General features: G+C 36.0%; 1 protein-coding gene across 3 annotated transcripts in view; it reads right to left on the bottom strand.

Annotated features, from left to right (window-relative positions):
* LOC127636505 (cell adhesion molecule 2-like) overlaps positions 1-21,457 on the bottom strand; it is a 556,717-nt gene that overhangs the window by 111,908 nt on the left and 423,352 nt on the right. The window contains exon 1 of one of the 3 annotated variants that reach the window (XM_052117021.1): positions 8,699-8,767. The exons of the other annotated variants lie outside the window; for them this stretch is intronic. Coding sequence (XP_051972981.1) covers positions 8,699-8,723 — 25 coding nt within the window. The 5' untranslated portion in view covers positions 8,724-8,767. Of the gene's footprint in view, positions 1-8,698; positions 8,768-21,457 lie in introns of those variants that run through there. 3 annotated transcript variants of the gene reach the window in all.

Genomic DNA, 21,457 nt, shown 5'->3' with positions numbered 1-21,457 from the left:
TCTGTGTGCTTCATGTCTCTGAGTTGCGAGAACTTTATTATTTCGAGAAGTTTATGATTATTGAGAGTGTAACAGATGAAGGATGGGCAAGGAGGAGGCGTGAACCGGCCAGGCAGTCAACAACATTTTTAATGCCAAACTTTCAGCGGCCGCATACGTCTCTATCTCTATCTCTATCAAACTGGCATCTCCGTCTCCCCTCTATCTCGTTCTCTTACTGATCATTTGACTTATTGCTGGCCATGCACCCTCATAGCACCCTCCTCCTCGTCACAACCTCCTGTGCCACCTTCAATAAGTTTGTAAAATAATCCATTGTGACAGATCGAATCAAAAGCTTTTGTATAGTCAATAAAACATTTTTTTTTATTTTTTAGTTAAGGTGGGTAGTGTATATATTTGGTCAAATGTACGGTAATTTGGTAAAAATCCAATTTGACTTCTGCTCAAGCCATTCTGTGTTGTGATGAAGTTCAAAAGTCTTGAATATAAAATTTAATATTTATTAAATATTTCCCCCAGGTTGCTACATACACAAATGCCCCTGTAATTATTCAGGTCAAATTTATCTCCATATTTAAAGATGTGTGTTACCAGTTCTTGATTACAGATGACATGTAAGTAACCTTCAGTCAGAATCAAATTGAATAATTTTAGAAAAGCTGATTGGAATTTAGTGCTGGTATATTTGATCATTTCATGCAATATCCCATCAGGTCTAGATGCTTTTTTGGGATTTAGAGTTTTAATTTGGTCTTTAATTTATTTTTCAGCAATAGGAAAGTCTACTTGGATTTTATTATCTTAGTTGCTAATTCTAGTACTTCCAATTGTTTAGTTGTTTGATTTTGCTTACAATTTGTGCCTGTTTCTACTTTATTAAATAATGTTTGGAAATGAGATTCCCATATTTCTCCATTTTGGATGGCCAATTCTTCCTGGTCATTTTGTTTTTTCAGGTTGTTCCAATTGTGCCAAAAATGGTTTGTGAGTGACTTCTCGATTATTGTCAGTTGCTTTTGGGTGTATTGTGCTTTTTTGGTTTGGTGTATGTGTGAATTTTTTTCATGTTTCACATAAATCTATGTGTATTTGGATCTATATGCTTTTGATTAGACAGCTTTGTGAGTTTTTTAAGAATTTCCTGACAATCTTGATCAAACCAATTTTTGTCATTTTTAGATATGTAATTTTGTTCAGTTTTTTGTATTCAATTTTGACAGTTTTGCTGATTTCTCAATTATATAATTTATTACTTTCACAGCCAGATTAACACCTCCTTTAGTGTGAATATAGGTGGAATCTAAGAGCAGTTATCTAAGAGCAGTTGTATTGTTTGGCTGCTTATTGCTTACTGGTACACCTCTGTGCCCATCTGTATGGTTTTCTGATATTGTACATCTTGTTGGGCTGTGTGTTATTAATGTTAGTCCTTGTTCTTTTGAGATACACAATTGGCTTTGATTGGACAGAGGGGTTAGTTCTCTTACAGTGAATGCTCTGAGAGATGAAGGATCCAAGTCTGTTATCATATAATCTACTGTGCTCTTCCCAAGAGGTGAGCAAAATAAAAATCTCCCTAAAGTGCCCCCTCGTATCCTACCGTTGACGATGTACCAACTCAGACTTCGACAGAGCTGCAGGAGGTCTTCCCCATTCTTATTGACAATATGGTCGTGGTTATTTCTGTGAAGATGATAAAATGTGTTTATACAGGTCAATTTTTGGTTAATATATTTACTCTCCTGTGTGTCTGTGAATTCAGTCTGTTGTCCTGTTCTTGCATTAAGGTCCCTAAAAATAAGTACATTTCCCTGGGCCTGGAAATGGCATGTCTCTTTTTTTAATGAGTAAAACATCCGATTGTGGGATGTATACGGCACACAGGAATGTGTATTTTTGTGACAGAAGACGTTTGTTTCAGAGTTTAAACCAGATATGGTATTTGCCAATTTTTACAGAGTCAATAAAGTTAGAATAGAGTTGTACCAAACTATATGTCCAGCTGAGTCTCTGCCTTGCCAAACTGTGCTGAGATTCTGTGATTTTTAAATTATTTCTTTTTAATTAGGGGGACAGTAGGTGATGGTGTATAACTTGCTCCATGTCTCCTGTAAAATTATTATCTCCATGTCCTTGATGCTTTTGTGGAATTCAGTGTTTAATCTCTTTAGCCTAAAGCCTATTGATTTTTATCCTTGGATTTTCCACACAGAAATTGACAGGGTCATTCTTAGAGTTCAAGTTGTAGAGTTCTTGTTTTAAAAAAGAGATAAACCTTTTCTAATATATTATATTATAGATTTAATATAAAATATGTTATAGTACTATTATAATAAAGTCTGTAATAGTATTAATAGTGGTACTGAATATGAATATTTTTATATTCTTGTGGAAAAAATGTAATTTTTGGATGCCTTTATTTATTTTTTATCTGCTCATGTTAGTGGCACATTGTCTGATCTCACCCATCACCCAGCTCTCTCTCTCTCTCTATTTTCTCTCTCTCTCTCTCTCTCTCACACACACACACACACACACACACACACACACACACACACACACACACACACACTCACACACACACACACACAGTTCCTAGTTCCATAGTTCACACTCCTAATCAAAAGAGAGAAGTGTTTTTCACATACAGTGAATAAACCTAAGCCAGGTTAATCCCAGTCACATTATAAATGTCACACAAGGGTCTCTTGCAAATTTCTTAAAGCTAACAAATCTTCATTAAAGTCCAGCCCACTTTAATTTCATAATGTGATGTATATTCAACTGATATTCAATCAGAAAAACATTTTAAAAAGTGAAACGTGGCTCTTACAAACCAGAATGGAGCCAGACCTGAATGTAAGTTTGCTAAAAAAAAATGCCTAAATAGCTATTTGACTATTGGTTAACATATTAATGTACCCTGAAATCCACTCCATTCTACTGAATTACAAGCACCACGGAGGTTCTTGCCCTATGGAATCCAGGAATTTTGTTTTCACTCTAAAATTAAACTTTTACTCCACTGACAGTTAGGTTTAGAGTTGGGGTTTGAGTTAGAGGACAGAGTTAACAAAACCCACATTCCTGTTGACTTTTAAATCATTTACAATAGACATGCAACGATACACAACTTTCAAACTGTGATATGATGCACAGACTCACAATACAATACAAAATTATATGAGCACCCACAAATGTTTCGCTCAAATTTATTCAAGGTTTCGACATAAATGTCTTTTAAATATTAAATGCCACAAAAGTGTCTGAAAGAGCTCCAATTAACTTAAACAGCAACACTGCACTTATTTTGTTTGATTGCTAAGAAAAACTAATATGACATCACAATTTTCATGTTTTTCTTGAGAAAATAAGTTTGTCTACACTCTAGTCATTTATAGTTGTATAGCACTTTTCACAATACATATTGTTTCAAAGCAGCTTTCTAGAAAATCATGCTTTGTTGTCTGAAACTGAGAGGAACCTGACCTCTAGTTTTATGATATACATAAACTTTAAGGTGTTGTTCTCAAAGCTGTTTACATTTCTAAGTTAAAAGCATAATCACCGGTTTCTTAAGATTTTTTTTGATAGTTATGACTCATACTTATGATCATCTTGCTGTCCATGTCACGCTCAGTGTCGGCTGGGAGAGGTGACTGTTAAGCTTACTGCTGCTATTTCTGCCTCACAACACTACCATTTTGCACACTGGCGCAACCACAGATTGGAGTAAGCCCGCCCCATTCTGGAGTAACCCCGCCCTTTTTTGGGAGCCCAAAACAGCTACACCTCCTTGTGGAAACTGGAGCTCACAAGAGCCCATTCATTCAACAATATTTCCAGCGCTGACAAACAGCAAGGAACTATACAAGTGAGCTAGAGCACAAAATGTATTTTTCCTGCTTTCTACCAGAAAAGATTGTAATTTCCAGGCAGCAACCAACTGTTTAAAGGCCAGATGTAAAATCAAATGTTATATTAATTTTGTAATCAAGCAAAGGGTCAGCCACAGTAGCACCAAAGAAAAAGAAATGTGCTGCACAAACCACTAAACATTCCTAATTAGATTTTATTGTGTTTTTGTAATGGTTTAACACGCCTGAAAAAACAATGGAAAATGTTAAAATTACAGGCAGGCACAGGCTGTTATTTAGCTTTACTGTGGATTATAAAAATTCTTGTCTAATTTAATTTATGACTGCCTGTTCACATCCATTATTTTCAGAGTGATTCTTTGTAAATAACACCTTGCAAGGGGCTGTGTATTCATACAATTATTCATGTGATTATATATATGAAGGCCAGCTAAATAATCAGTGATTTAATGTAAAATGCTGTTGGCTCTTTAACCCTTTCATACATACCATCACAAATATGTGACAGTTAATAACTGGGCCACGCAGAGTAGTGACAAACATATGTGTTTCTGCAACAGCCAGTTACGTTACAAGCTTATACAAATCGGCTTTGGCACCGACACAGGCCAAGGTTAAGCGTCTGTAATTTATATTCACTCAAACAGTTACTCATACAGTATTTTAAACCACAGAATACGTTTATTTTCTATACATACATCCAACTCATCACCAAAGTACCATGATAAAAAGTTTACAGCTCTTATATGCACAGTCAATACATCAAATTCAATCTTCCTCCAATGCGTGATGCCATTTGTTTACATTAGTAGCAGTTGTCATACTACTCAAAGAGTCTTTTCAAGCACATAATGTTTATTTTATGCAACAAACAGCCTAATTGTCACCAAAGTACCACGATAACAGTTCACAGCTTGTATAAGCACAGCCATCATATCTAAACATGATCTTCCTATGCAAGCAGCCACACATTCTCAGCCAAAATTCTCACAAAAGCACCACGATATCAGTTTAAAACTTGCCGGTTTTAACCCTCCCCGCACATGCACACACAGTGAATTTAGGCAAACCGGACTGCTGGTGTTATTTGTTATTTAGTTTTTTTACATATATAAAAATTACAAAATAATTACAAATAAATAAATACAGTACAGCAGAATTATAACATAACAGAATTTGTTCACATGTTTACTATATTATATACAGTATTCAGTGCACATGCAGTATGCAGTGTCGCATGCAAAAATAACTCACTCCAGGGGGCGCTGCAGGGGAATTTAGACCCTACTCCTGAAAAGGTTCAATCAGTTGTTTATAACATCTAGCAATTTAGTGCATGTTGGTGGTGTTATGTTGTGAAAGAATGTTTAACTGCAACCATATTAATGTTTAATTCCTTTCAAAACTGCCACATATCTTTTTTAATCTTTAGTTTGAGGAGTAGCAATTAGCATAATTGGACATAAATAAAACTAACAGCTGAGTCTGAGCAGGTTGACTCTGTTACAAACACCCCCGACTGTTAGCCAATTTCTTGGCACCATCCATGGCATCCACCCACCTGGGACACCTGATTTATTACTAAAGGAACTGAATTGCTCAAATAATTCCACAGATTTACATATTTAAATATATATATTGTTTTTTAATAATTAAATTGTTCTAAACCTTTTCAAGATGCATAAAATATCAAGTTGATACAGTTCATGCATGTGTGGCCTCTTATGGAATTTATAAAGACTAACAGGTAATAAATTCACAGAATATACACACATTTAAAAAATCTCTGTATTTGCGTGTGTGTCAGTTGCTACTGCAGAGAGCAATATTAGGGTGTTTTCACACTTGGTCTGTTTCAGGTGTCAGTGTGGTTTGTGGGATTTTTGGCCCATATATGAACAATCCAAACGATCTCGGGAGGTGGTCTGAGTATGTTCAAATGCAGCCAGCAGTTTGGTTTGCTAATAACGTGCATTTTGAACACAAAGCGCTATGGGCTCGCTTGATTTTCCCTTTTAATGAAATTCCAAACATGTTTGACCCTGACAGGTTACCGTACACCAGTAATGATGACTAGCAGAGAAGAGACGCGATGAGGTGGTTATTTTGTTTCTATGGAGATGACGGAGTAAGTTGCTGATGAAAACTATTTAAACTCCTCAACAAACTCAAAAATCTTTCTTCAGTGTTCTGTGCAAATTAAGACTCCAGGGTTTAACCGGACCAAATTGGAATGGCACGTGACAGATAAGAGATTACCATACAAATATTTTACTATTGTTTTCAGTGGATGGATGATGCCTGACTCTGTTAATAGATAAAACAATGATCAATCGCATTTTTTACTGGCAATAAGACTACTCTACCATAATCCAATATTTAATTTCTTGAATTTTGCTTCTAAATACAGTATTATTACTATAAAAATACAATGCATCCAGTTTAATGCACTGATTTTTGCTCTTAATTTACAAAAACATGATGTTATATATTTACACTATGTTTTACGGTTCTTTTTTGATGCAGGTCAATAAAATGTTTTAATGAACAAAGACACCTGTAATATTGCTAATTATTCATTTTAAAGGTATTAAACATGTTAAACAATCTCATAAGTTAATATGTAGAGATAATTATACTCTTACAATTAATATAGCCATAATAATAATAATTATCATAATTTTTGTCTTTTAAAAGGTGATCTGGGTTCCACAAAAACAACAGTGTGAATATAAAATGGACTGAGATACTGTAACAGATGAAGTCGACCAAAAAGAGATCTGAGTCCACTTTCATGGTCATGAATATAGTGTGAATGCAAAGCTAGTGCTTTTTCACTCTGTTCACTTCTTTGTCCATTTAAAGAGGTCGGAGTTTGGTTCTTTTAAAGAGAACCCAAGTGTGAAAATGCCTAGCAGGGGGTTTTATGTATATTTTGCCAATGGGCTACCACAAATCACACTTTATGCATAATCTCATAAAATCTTAATGCGTAGTTTGTCATTTTGTCATTGAAGTCTGGGCACTATCCAGCCAAAACACCCTGTCAGCCTCATTTACAACTCTAGGGAACGAAAGAGAATTCTGGAATTGGTCTTTCCTGTGGCCCTAATCTACACTCAACTTCCGGTCACAAATTTCACTGGTATGTTAGCACAGACCTAAATATAAGGTAAATGCGTGGCAGCTGTGGAAAAATAATTACATCTAGTGATAGCACATACATTGGACTGGAAATTATTTCAATTGGGTATTTCTACGTTCCTGTCTGCTAATCCATGCAAGTTGATGTTCGAGAAGTGAACTGTGGCCGTCATGAAAATGGGCAAATGAATCTAATCACGGCCACTTAAACAAGCTTTTTACAAGTCATCTTTATTACATCTCCTCAGATATACACTCCAGAAAATTATTTTAGCCCAAAAAATAAAACTTATGTATTAATGTATTTTACTTATGTATGTACATTTTCCATTCAAATAAATCACATAAGAGTTAACATTACTATTATGTTTTCAATTTACATTCATTTTACATTAATGAATTAAATAAATCCTATAATTGATGGAAACTGAGATCTATATGTCATCAAATTACTAATTGCTACCTGCTGTATTCAAATCTATCAAATAACTGGACTTTCACACATTTTTCACAGGTTTACAAACATTTATTATGTTCCAATTGTTTCAGATGAGACATACCAAGCATGTAAGCTGACAAAAAATGACACAGTAACAAAATTGCTGTTTTGCACAAATGCAATACTAGAGTTAAATGAATATTCTAAATTTTGTGCCTCTTCAAACTGTAACATCCAATCCAATACATTGTACTGTAACACCAATATTTTTTTTCTTGTAACCTAAGATAGTTTTAAAGATAGAAAGAAAGAAAACCGCTAGATGCTTAAAATGGAATTACACAGAGAGATTTTTCACAATCACAGTTAACAAGGAATCAAACAAAGTTTATTTTTCACATAATGGGCTAATTAGCCATCACTCATACTACCATTCAACAAACACTTCTTATTCTCAATATTGTGCCAACGGAGCAGCCACGGCCATCTGCAGGGGGACGGAGGAGCCCGGCCACCTGAGAGCGGATGAATGGCTGCGGACCGTGAAGGGAGAAGGGGCTCCTAGCCGACCGCCTGGATCCAGGTAGACGGGGATGACCTGCTGGCAGACAGGGCAGGGCGGAAGGCACCCCCCAGGGAAAGGGGGGGGGATGTACGTCATGCCGGGGGCTCCCCGGACTGAGAGAACGAGGGAAGAATGTGGTAGGGCAGAGGGCATGGCCGGGTCGTGATTACGCACACCCGGCCCGTAATCAGGCTAATTAGCCCTCGAGAGGGATAAAGGCCGACCGAAGACGGCAGTGTGACAGAGAGAGATTTACGGACAGCTTTCCGACACCTGTGTGTGTGTTTGTCTTTTTGGTTAAGTTTATAATTAAAATATTATTTATATTGTCAAGCCGGTTTTCGCCTTCTCCTTTCCATTAATCCCTTTACAGTGTACAATGAATGTCCTGCTCATTTGAGTTCGTCAGTACCTTCTGGAAAAATCTGAAGTTGAGACTACAAGGTAGTTTGAGTTGAGGGTATAAATCAGTCTGTACACATCCAAAGGAAATGCTTGACAGGTTGCTAAGCAGTCCACACTATCAGTCATCCCTTTAATGTCCTCCGGCTCCTTGTGGATTACCCCAAGGTGGTCTGTGTCATCATCTACCTCTCAATATGATATTAGATTATAGCACTTATATTTTAGAGAAAGATTAGAATCAATACTGAAGAAATTAGCACACACCTTGGCAACAAGCGCCATTATGCATGATTTATTCTGTCCAGCAGCACCTCCTTTGTTGCTGAAACCTTTATTAGATTATCAATATGTCTGTTCAGATGTGCTAGAAATTTAGACTGTAGGGGCAACATCGTTATCCACTTGAATTCTGAGAAGGAAAGAACAAGAAAAGGATGCTTTAGAGATAGAGATGCAACACTGTTCTGTCAGGTGTTCTTAAAACAGAAATGTTTGTATGTGTAATTTCTGTGCTACAAAATGAAATTGAAAAAAATAAACATTATTTTCAAACGGCTTGCCCAAATACTCCCCCGATCTGCCATCAAACAACCGTACAGTCCCGCCCAAAACTTACAGCATTATTTGATCCACCTCATGTCTTTACAAACCCATTTAACTTTTTACACAGCAATCAGTCAATAACTTCAAACCTCTTTGTTAATTAAGTCATGATGTTTGGTCATGAGATGCCAGAGGACCAGTGAGGTTTTATGCTGACGTATTTGATTTGAGATCTGTGTCCTGAGTTGATCAATTAATTTTGTGGATAACTTTAATTTTGTTTTGGTCATCACACAAAGTGATCATATGCTGGCAGAAGACTTGGAATTTGGCACATGTGTCCTATGGACTACATTTGACACTTTTGTGTGCTTATTTTAATTTAAGCTTTAACGGAAATTGATATCAACTGCTCTTGCTTTGAAATCTTTGGTGAGTTAATAATGACATACATTTGTATGTATTCATACAGCTTTACATATCAACAACACTTACTTTACTTACCATGAATAGGGAAGCCACCTGTTTTGAAATTGTGAAACCATTGACGAGTCCTGGATCAATTTGTGTCACTTATATAATAAGGTAACGTGCTTTTACCACTTTTCCACTACCTCTTTACATTTATTTTCACTTCAGTCAAGAAGACAGCATGTAATTTCTTCTCCAGGCTTTCTGTTGTCTCTCTCTGTTCAAGGCAAGGGAGGAGATTTACTTCTGCTTTACTGGGGACATAGAATTATCCACATGTTTGTTAAGAAGTACAAAGACAGCATGCCTCTTGTTAAATAGTATTAATAATTAATATAAAGCACATACTTACTGTAACAAGGAGATTGCCCCAAATGTACAACTGACGTCATCAATTAGGAGAATGTCACACTGGTATCGTCTCTGAAATATTAATGGTGACATATTAATTGGATTTTATGTTTTTTTTTTATGATTACAAACCAACATACAACATATGGATTTTCCACTCATTTCCAGTTGATCTATTTTTTTTTTCATTGAACATTTTAGCTAAAAACAGCAAGCATTCAGACACGTGACAAATATATGATTCTTTAACTAATTAGACTAGCAAAAACATTTGCACCTGTATATATATATATATATATATATATATATATATACACCTAGCCATATCTTAAGTTAGCTCCATTATTAATTGTAAAGTACAAACATTGTGCAGTTTTTATATTTGCGAAAATAGTAGTAAAACGATTAAGCTAAGCTAATTCACTTTATCATGTCAAAAATAAGAACATCAAAATGTTAGCATGCAGTCACATCAAATCTAACACAATGACTAAACTTAGTTATATCATAAATCTTTTTCTGTACAATATACAAAAGTTGTTATATTATAAAGCTTCTTACCTGGAAAACTTTCAAGCTGAACTGTCCAAAATGGCTCGCTTGCGTCACTCACTTTCTGCTGTAGCGCATGTGCACTGAACGCTTTTCAAGTTTAGTGCAGCAATCTAGAACCTATGTATTTTAATCAGATTATCCTTAGATTGCTTACATTCACATTGTGGTAGTGAAATTTAAATACATAAAGTTTAGTTTTTACTTTTGTTTTTTAAACATAAACTTTATTTAAATGAAATGCTTACCTCTAATTAGGGGCACTAATTTAAGTGTACCTTTGTTTTCTCATTTTACAAAGAGGCACTGTTTGTGTTTGTTTTCATTTAATCTGGAATATTTTATTTGTGCTGCTTAAAATGATTACACTGGTATTCCTCTGCACCAACCTGCTCATCAGTTAAATAAACAAAAAGGCCCAGCTGAGTGGTAAACACAATTACCTCCACACACAATACATGACTGTGGGAGATGCTATACAAAAATTCTCCTGGATGAATGCGGGAAGTTTTCTATGACCCTACAAATAAAATAGATGAGCTATATCTAAAGACACAGACATGGCTACTTCAGAGCAGGCAGTGAAGTAAATGGTGGGACCATAATCAAATCAAACAATGTTAACTGGTAGTGGGGATGAAGGGGCTTACTTGCAACAATAGTCTAATGATGACTTTTTCAGTTAAGACCACCTGCATGTTCTTAAATTAGTGCTGTCTACTTGGGAAAGGTCATGTCTGCTTATTACATCTGTTAATACATTTATAACTTTCTTCTCATTCCATTCAATGTACTTCAGATGTGTTTGAGATGTGTTTCAGATGCTCTTGCCTCTATAAGGATATTCAGTTATTTATTTTCCTACCTAAGAAAGAAACATTTCTACTCTATTTCCAATAATTACCCTGCTGGACAAAACAAAACAAAAACAACCCAGTGTGGCCAAGCTGATTAGACAGGTCTGTTTTGATGGTTGTAGTTTTTTAGCTGGTCAAGCTGTTAGACTAGCTAGCCAACCAGATAACATTGGCCAGACTAAGGGACCAGCTAGACCAGTTAAAACAAGCTAAGACCAGCCACCTTAGGCTGGATTACGCATTTATTTTAGAAGGGTATATATTAATTATTATTTTCTTTTTTTAAATAGTTTTATAATAACATCATTATCATTGCCAGGTTGAAGCATATATAAGAAACAAGTAGTACAACAAGGCCCACTTCCCACTAAATACTAAATTTACAGACTGTTGCCTTCCCCAATTTGATACAGTAAGTTTGTAATGTGTTCTTTCTGATTCATGTGCATGTGCATAGTGAATATTACAGTATGCAACAATATCTTGTGTAATGAACTTGTATGCATGCAGAAAAACTGCAGATGACTAGATATAGTGAAATGCAATGTTATTACATTGTAATTACATTGTTATTAATCGCTGAATCTATGTGATGAAGCCAAAATGTAAAAAAGGAGATCCTGGGCCATATCCTCACCTGAAAAATGACACGTTATTTTTTTCTGAATTGAAAATCTACAAATAAAATTTACAACTGCACCATAATAAGAAAACTACAATAATTCAGCCTGTCACAATGTACAAATGCCTCAATCATACATTCTGCCATATTTTTCTTAAAAGGCAGAGTAAAAAGAACAGAATTTTGATCCCTAAATGTTCTGGCTGTCACCCGAGGCCTTGTGTTCAGTAAAACCCTGGACCCCTGCAGCTACTGGTGCAGTCTGCAGCTCTATAAAACACTGACAATTTGGACATAAAAAATAAAAAATCCCTTATGTGCTTGTGCTACATTTTCCAATTTCCAGTAAGCTGAAGGATATAGATATCATGAATCTTTCAAACAAGTGGAGTCAAACAGGTACTGCTAAGAATGACAGACAGCTCGGGCATGCCCATTACTCAAACACATTTTTTTCTTCTTCTCGCAGTTCACACTGTTTCTTTAAATGAATAGTTTAGAGAAAAATCGTATCTTGTGATCGATGGATGGAGGGTGAAACAATTGTTTCCATGCCGCAGCCAACACAAAGGCCCCAAAAAAAAAAAATCATTTTTCTGCATATCAAAGAAGAGGTGAATGGAGGAGAAATCTTCAAACACAGAGTAATGAAATAGTGACAAATTAAAAAAGGTTTAAACTATTTGCCTCAAAGAATGATCGTTCAAATGTTCAAACTTAAACACTGATTAAATAATATCTATCTTAAAGGAACAGTTCACCCAAAAATCTGAATTCTACCAAGAGATTCCAAAACCCATATGATTTTTTTCTTCTTCTGTGGAACAGAAATTGAGAAATTAAACAGAATTTGGAAAGTATTCAAACCCCATAAATTTTTTTCTTCACATTTTGTTATGTTGCAGCTTTATGCTGAAATGCTTTTAATTATTTATGGATTTTTCACATCAATCTGCACTCCATACCCCATAATGAACATATTTTTGACAAGTTTGCAAATTAATTAAAAATAGAGAACTGAAATATCACATTGACTTGACACTTGACATTTAGCTCAGGTGCATCCCATTTCTCTGAATCATCTTTGATACAGTTCCTGAGTTTTTCAAAGTTTCTACACTTTGATTGGAGTCCACCTGTGGCAAATTCAAATAATTGGACATGATTTGGAAAGGCACACACATGTCTATATATGTTAGGGTTACCTTGTCTTGTTTTACCGTTGCCCCTTTGGTTTCCATTTTTGTCCCTTTTGTTTTCCGTAGTTTTCACTTTTGTCCCTTGTTTAGCTCCACTGTCTCACTAGTCTATTGTTTAAAAGAACTACACTTCCTAGTATCCACCTGTCATCATCACTGCCATTTTGTTCATTGATCTCACCTGTGTATCATTTGTATTCATCCTGTCCTTGTGTATTTATATCCTGGTTTTTGGTTCAGTCCTTGTCTTTCGTTGAATGTTGTTAGCCCGGTGTGTGTTCCCTGCCTGTGGTTTCTGTGTTATGTTTATTTCCCCATTGAGGGTTTTCCTTTGTGTTTTTGTGTTTCAATAAAGTAAAGCTTGCACTTAGATCCGCTCTCCTCGTCTGCCTTCGCTGTCTGCATTCGTAACAATATAAGACCTTAAGCTGAAAATGAATATCAGAGCAAAAATCAAGCCATGAGGTCACAAAGCATGTGTTTGCACAGGAACTGTCTGCAGCGCTCAGAGACAGAATTGTGTCGAGGCACAGATCTGCGAAAGGCTGCAAAAAATTTCAGCTGCATTGAAGGTTCCCAAGAGCACAATGGTCTCCATAATTCTTAAATGGAAGAAGTTTGGAGCAACCAGGACAATTCCTAGAGCTGGCCGCCCAGCCAAACTGAGCAATCAAGGGATATGGGCCTTGGTAAGAGAGGTGACCAAGAACTGATGGTTGAGGTTGATCATGTGTGGAGATGGAAGAAACTTGCAGAATGACAACCATCACTGCAACACTCCACCTAACTGAGCTTTATGGCAGAGTGGCCAGACGGAAGCCTCTCCTCAGTGCAAGACACACACAAAAAGCAAATAAATGACACTCAGACTGTGAGAAACAAGATTCTCTGGTCTGATGAGTGGCCCAGCCAGAGCCCGGACTTGAACCCAATCAAACATCTCTGGATAGACCTGAAAATGGCAGTCCACAGATGGTCCCCATCCAACCTGACAGAGCTTGAATGGCAGAAAATCCCAAAATCCAGGTGTGCAAAGCTTGTTGCATCATATCCCAAAAAGTAAAAGTATTTGCTGCCAAAGGTACTTCAACTAAGTACTGAGTCAAGGGTCTAAATACTTCTGTCAATGCGATATATTTTTGCTTTGTCATTATGGGGTATGGAGTGTAGATTGATGTGGAAAAAAAAAACAATTAAAGCATTTTTGCATCATTTACTATTATTTAAAAAAACAAACGAAAAGACCCTCCTGTCTAGCATCTCTTTTTGTGTTGCACGAAAGAAAGTTATTTTATGTCTTGTCACTTTTCATTTTAGGTTGAACTACCCCTTTAAGACTCAAAATAGTTTCTATAAATATAAAAATACATAAGTTGGTGTGTTAGCACATACTGATGTGAGTAATAGACAAGGGGAAGTGTGGCATATTTGCCACTTCAGATCTAAAGAGGAATGGAAGATAGAAAGAAAACATAGACCATACAGAGCAAATGTCAGACTTTCAATATTTCAAGACCTGGCCTCTATTTTTCAAACTACTTTTATGTTTTTTCACTATGTCACATGGTTGAAACTCGCTAACAAAGACTTCTGAGCAGAGTTTTGAAATTTGACGACTCCTCAGGGAAGACTCTTCATCAATGACCGGGGAAATCGATGCAGATAGTGAAGCTGTGCATCTCTGTATCGGCTTTGCTGTAATAAGAAGCATGAGAAACCCTTAAAGGGAAAGATGGAGATGGAAAGAGAAAGAGAAAGAAGAAGGTCCATCTTAGGAGAGAAGCATTCCTAAGAACATGACAGCGTTTTTTAGATAGTAAGTATAAAGACACATGAAGATTTCTCTAGCTTTCAACTCCTCTATATATTTTCTTCCATATGTCTCTTTCCATAAGAAACCATCTGTGTTGAACAAACCAACATGCTTTGTGACTCACTAGGGGAGTTTGTCAGAAGAGGGATAAAGGAGAAGTTATCCACGCCTGCTTGTATAACTTGTCCATATTTTCCTTCCACTCTGTCTATTATTCATTTACTTCACAGAAGCACTGTCCCTCTTTCACGGCACGCAATCCACACAAATCCAAGGGGGAATCCAAGCAGTCATAAATACCTAAGGGAACACTCGATAAAGCAATTTCAAGTGCATCTGACAGCACAAAGCCACCTTGGATTTCGGCACAAGCCTGGAATCCAGGTCAGGAGAAACATCTCTAGTCGTTCTGTAACCACATGCAGGGACGCTACAAGCAAAAACAGACCCCTCTGATTCTGCATTATTCAGAACTTACTCAACCGTTAAGAATGAGATATTTATCAAGGCGCACAGAGAGTTTGGAGACCATTACTTACTGTACGCACCCTGCCAAACACTTAACAAATGAGCAGAGACCACATGGCTCACTTTCTCAGAATGACAATGAAAGTTCATATATTTTTTTATTGGTTCCTGTAGGGCTCTGTCTAAGTTTTCTATTTTCAGTTTTCTAATATTCTATCATCAGAGAAAAATGATCTATAATTACATATAGAGCAGGGTGTCTAGAAATGCTGACGTACTGTATTTTTGTGTAAAGGTGGGTATCTGCGAACAGTACTGGGGGACTTTTAATAGTTGAAAGCAGATAAGACTCAGTCTCAGACTTGATTTGCTCTTTTAGAGCCTGCAGTTTCAGTAATCAGTCTGGTCTATGGGGCACCGCTATTTCGCTGGCATCTAATATTGCTTTCAACTATGTGCCTCTAATGAAATTTGGCTAGGACAGCACTACTGAGTAAGCTATCCCAGTGTGAGTTACCCTGCAAGCTTCCTTTATATCTAACACTGGTATTATTGGAATAAAAAACGAATACATAAAAATCAATATATTTAAATTACCCCTGCCCCTCTGAGCTTTTGGAGCAGTAACCCTGCATGTACAGTACAAATTATATTGAGTCTTGGAGCAAATTATTGGACCTTTGTGAAATATAATCTTTGATTATATCAGACTTAAGGGGAAGTGAAGTGCCCCATAATTACACACCTCATAACAAAGTAGCTAATATACGGTTTCATACTTAATTTCATTAATCCTCTCATTAATGGTAATATATGTTAATTTATGCACTATAATTTGATTTAGTCATTGTTTTTACCTTTTGACCAAATTGTCCTTCAAGTCAATATTTTGTCATTAAGTTTATAAAATCTAGTAAATTTTACACATAAATGACATAATTTTAGTCAATAGAAATACAATTTTAGTGAATGCCAATTTTTGAAAATGGCAAAAATGTATCAAAACTTTAACGGATGAAATTTTACACATTAATTTTTATTTTTATATTTTTTTTATTTAAAAAGTCAATCAAGCATAAGACAGATTTGTCAACATGTGAAAAAAATTCTTGTTTTGAAAATCTGAGCTCCTAGAATAATTTATCATAGTATTGTCATGAACAGAAAGTTGTATTAATATATAATTTAAAAAAAAATTAGAATATTTTTTATAATATAATTAAAATCATATAATTATAATTATAAAATATTTATTCACATATTTGAAGTTTAAGTACATAATTAATCTTTTTTTGTCTATCGCTACCGAAAAAAATCCTTCGCCAACAAACGTTTTCGTCAATAATTTCAAAGATTGACAAGATGGCAACCTCCACCACCCCACCACCAACAGTTGAGTCCCGCCCTGAACGAGGGTAGGCTTCTCGCCCCTGCCTATATGACGGTTCTGAGTGCAATTCTTTGGACCGCCATACGGGGCCTACGCCAAAGAGAGACATTACTTTTCTGTTTTATATTCATCAAATAAATGTCAGCTTAAATTTCACTCAAGTCTGCGAGTCTTCCTGAAAGATTAATGTTATTGGTTTGTGTATTACTACCGATCTGACATTTATGAACAAGTACTAATTTATATTCATAGACAAAGTTCACTGCTTCAGATATTTCAAATCAGAAAGAATAGTACAAATCAACCTTCATCTATTCTTCAGCATGATCATTCAGTGACCTTTTGGCTGGTGCTACAGAACACCATGCTTATCCGTTTACTGTCCACTTTGACAGGTTTTGTTTACCAGATGATTTGACCTCTTGACCTCTTAATCTCATGGAACACTGCGTTTACTCATCACTGACTTGATGTTTACTACTATGAGATCTGAATCCAATAGACCATGCCCTGTGCCACATCCACCGTTGTTACGCTCCTTTCTTCACGTTCCCTTATGATCTGTCATTCCTATAATGCCTGTGTTGCTGCTCCTCTAGTAATTATTGGTTTATTGAGGCACAGATTGGACACAGATAATTAGGCTCTAATATCTTGGGAAGGGGTTATGCCATCTGTTTAAACACACAGTAAACACACAGTGCTACCCCCTAAAACGTGCTTCACTGAACTTATAAGAGGAATGTGACCTGAAGAGGCCATTTAAACAACATCACACCTGCAATTATGTTGTTGTACTGAATATCAACACAGCTGTGATTCGGTCAGTTAATCACAGCAATGCTGATGTTCAGCAAAATAGAAGGATTGTGAGTGCAATGCTGTTTTTTAGCAGTTAAGAAGAATCATTTTCAAAGTTTTCTGTAATCACTTCACTCGAGCTCCACATCGGGCTTTCCATTTTCCACGAGAGAGAAAACATTGATGGTCTGACTTTTAAAAAACCCATGCAAATTCACACAACTCCATTTTCAATCTGCACCACTCACATACTATGGACTGGAAGCTACAAATGCACAAATGTGGAGTGGTAAAACAGTGAATCTTCAGCACGCTCGTAACACCACTCGGCCTATCAAATGAGAGTGCTGGAACTAATTGATGCAAAATAAACAATACAAATAAAATGTATTCCAGAAAGATCTGAGAAACACTGATTGAGAGAGAGAGAGAGAGCGAGAGAGAGAGAGAGAGAGAGAGACAAAAGTAAACAAAAGTTGCAATGTGTGCTGGAAAAAAATTAATAAAGGGAATAAGATTTGTCTCCTGTATTCAGTTAGAGAGTGCAAACAGAAAGCACAGCTGTAACAATGATGGATGGCTGCTTGCACCCTTGGCATTTCACATCAGCATAAAGCTTCTACATTACGGCAGTTTGAGAGCGTATATGCGTGCGTACAAGGGACCCGCGGGACTGCGAGAGCCTCTCACGGGCCGTGCTGAAGAGAGCCTGTCTCATCATTTATGTGGAGCATTCGCTTCAGTTCTGTAAAAAGAATGGAAAATAAAGCCAAGGCCTAATCAAGGACCCTCATCATTGGAGCTGGTGGCATTTTTCCTGCTTTCTCCAAACGAAACAAACTCAATTACCATTAGAAAGCTGCCCCTCTAATGCGAGCGAACAATGGCATTCGCTTGATGGATCTGAGCGAACTGTTAGTGTCTTCCTCCTTACACCAGTCACTCAAACTTTGGCGTGCAGGCCTTCTAACGGCTGCGATAACGGTGACTCATTACGATGTCATATCCTTCATGCCTGACTTCTTGTCAACCCAGACAAAGACCTGATGCACGCTATGCAGTAGAAGCCAATCAAATGGTTAGAAAATAAGCAGGGGCCATTTTAAATTTCCTCCCTGTATAGACAGCTTTTGAGATTGACTGACAGTGAGAATCGTTGGCAAAGGACAGTGAATGTATAATTCTGAAAATAAAACGAATGGTAGGTTGTGCCATTATACCGTCTCTTTTGCAGTAAACAGAAACTTTAAGCGGATTTTTTCAATGGAATAATATACTTTTTGAGAACAGAGAGACACAACACTCAAACATTTGGTCTATGGTAGACAGTAATTTGACTATTGTGGTCAAGATACAAAAATTTCTGTAGTTGGTAATGATACAGAACAATTTCATCATTCTCGATTCCAATTTCAATACCACAGAAAAAATAGGTCTTATGCAATTGAACACACTCCTTCAGCCTATTCAAATGTCAATATAAATAATACATTAAAACAATAGCACATTTCCTTCGAGTGTTTCTCAATTAAGTGAACATTATATGTTTTAAAGTTAAATTCAGTTTCATCATCAAAACTTTAGAAAAATTTGAAAAAATACTTTTCAACATAACATTGCTATTTTCTTTATCAAAAAAAAAAATAAAATGCTTCCTGTAAAGACACTCACAGCATAATCTAAAACACAACATTGGTATTATTTTTGTCATATAATGTGCTGCACAACAGATCATCACTTTATAAATGAAAACATTGCTGTAAACTTATATTCAGTACAACATGTCTCTTGATTATAATAATAATAATAATAATAATAAAATAAATTTTACTAAACACTAATAATATATTTCTGGCACAATTTCTGAAATTTCACACACCAAGCTTTTATTTTGATTCAAACTTTATTTTGACATGAGGCCTTTACGGTTCTGTGTTTTGATGTTAGATTCACACTGCCAAACAAGGCATTGGTTATATGAACCAGTGTGATTATTGAAGCGCAAAATGCTGCAATTTAATTAATGAAATATATAGTCTGCAGGCGCTTCATGCATCACAATAAATGAGAGCTTGGTCCTCTACTACAATAACCACAGATGCTCACAAAATGTGGTGCTTTGAATTTATGAGTGGCATCGCATTGCACCACGCACCACATGCAGACTGTATACTTATTTATCTCATCCATTTATGGTTTAATAATCACACTAAGACATATCACAATTTGAATTGGATTAATTGTCCATTTCAGTGTTAAGGAGTCATGCTTAAATGAGCGTGAGATCATTTGACCTTCAGAAACAATGGTATTGTTACATCTTTTTTATTTTAGTATTGACTTGGTACTGAATTACCTATAATATTTACATCACAAACTTTTTCAATCACTAACTTCTTCTACAGTCTGCAGTTCAACCGACTTTGCATCAGGACGCAGATTTTACATTGGTCATCAAAAGGTGACCCAACACAATGCCTTGCATATTGTTTTTCATGGTTTTCAAGGATGATGGCATATATCAGTCTGCCTAATTTGACTAGTTTCTATCGTGTGCAAGATGAATTTGCACCAAAAGACTATCCATTTTGATTGGAATTAAGGCCTTTGACATCAACAACAGTAGATATTTGAAGCATTTTCTCCTCCCAGGTGTCAAGTCTACTTATTTAGCTATTCTATATACATAATTATATGGTTAGTTGGCTTTGGTTATTTGCATTTTGTAGTGTTGTAGTTAGCAAGTGTAGCAACTAAGAATGTACGAATTTACAAGTTTTATTAGTTTAACGCAGAGAACCTCATGCTTCCATTATTCCTCTTCTTCTGATCTCTTCTTTGCTTGTGTACATAAACTTACATCACCACATTACCACCAAGTGGCCATAAGGAGAACAGCACACATAACGACTGAACACAACACATTTAGTATAATTTTTACGCCTTCCCACAACCCCATCAGAACAGACCTGTGACCTGACTATTCTCCAGATGAGAGTCATACCATACTAGGCAAAAGACAAAATTACACATCTGATCACTTTGTATTATAAAGTATACTTCTGACATTATCAACAGAATACATCCATAAGCATCTCTTTTAAATAAAACTCAGTATTCCATCTGCTTTGCTCTGGCAGTAATAGTGCAATGTTTATTGTGGCGGGCCAGTAGCACAGAGCTTTGTAAATAAAGCACAATCTATAATGAGGCTTATTTTAATATAAAGTAGGTGCATTTGTGCAGAAAGGAATGGAAATACTTAATTTAAATACTCAAGATGCAGCACTATTTTAGCACTGATTGTGCCTTCTTGAATTATAATGTTGGCAGTAAGTGAATAAAACAAGATTTTCACTGAAATACCACATGCAAATGTGGCGCAACCATTTTGTGAATTTGCTAGAAAAAGGTTGAACAAAGCAGGACTATAAAATAAATGTTGTATATACTGAAAATAAATAAGAAAATGTCAGGTTTATGCATAGTATATACAGTATATATATATATATATATATATATATATATATATATATATATATATATATATATATATATTTGTTGTTGCTTTGTGGGGTTGAGAAACAAGACAAAGATACTGACTAGGAACATGGATTTTTTTCCAGTGTAGCTCTATAAAAGTCTTTTAACCCTGTCTCTCATATGAAGATAACTAAAGCAAAGAGTGTATTTTTTCAGGAAGATTACCTTTAAAGACTGGGAAGTGTGGAACAATGCATTCAGTGACATGCTAATTGTTGGGCCTGTCTTTTGCATACAAACATAATGGACCACATAATGACTTCTGTCACGTCGCTTCAGTTGCTCCAACAATTAAAATCTCAGGTGGGAGAAATTGCTATGGAGAAATGAAGGGAGAGGCAACTACAGAGGGAAAGGAAAAGTTGTCTGACAATTTAGCAGCATAATATTTTTAGCTGGCTTGCCTGCTGCGA

This window comes from Xyrauchen texanus, chromosome 44, assembly GCF_025860055.1.
Source record: "Xyrauchen texanus isolate HMW12.3.18 chromosome 44, RBS_HiC_50CHRs, whole genome shotgun sequence".
NCBI lineage: Eukaryota > Metazoa > Chordata > Actinopteri > Cypriniformes > Catostomidae > Xyrauchen > Xyrauchen texanus.
The sequence above is the reverse complement of the archived record's forward strand: the minus strand, read 5'-3'. Positions and strand labels throughout refer to the sequence as shown.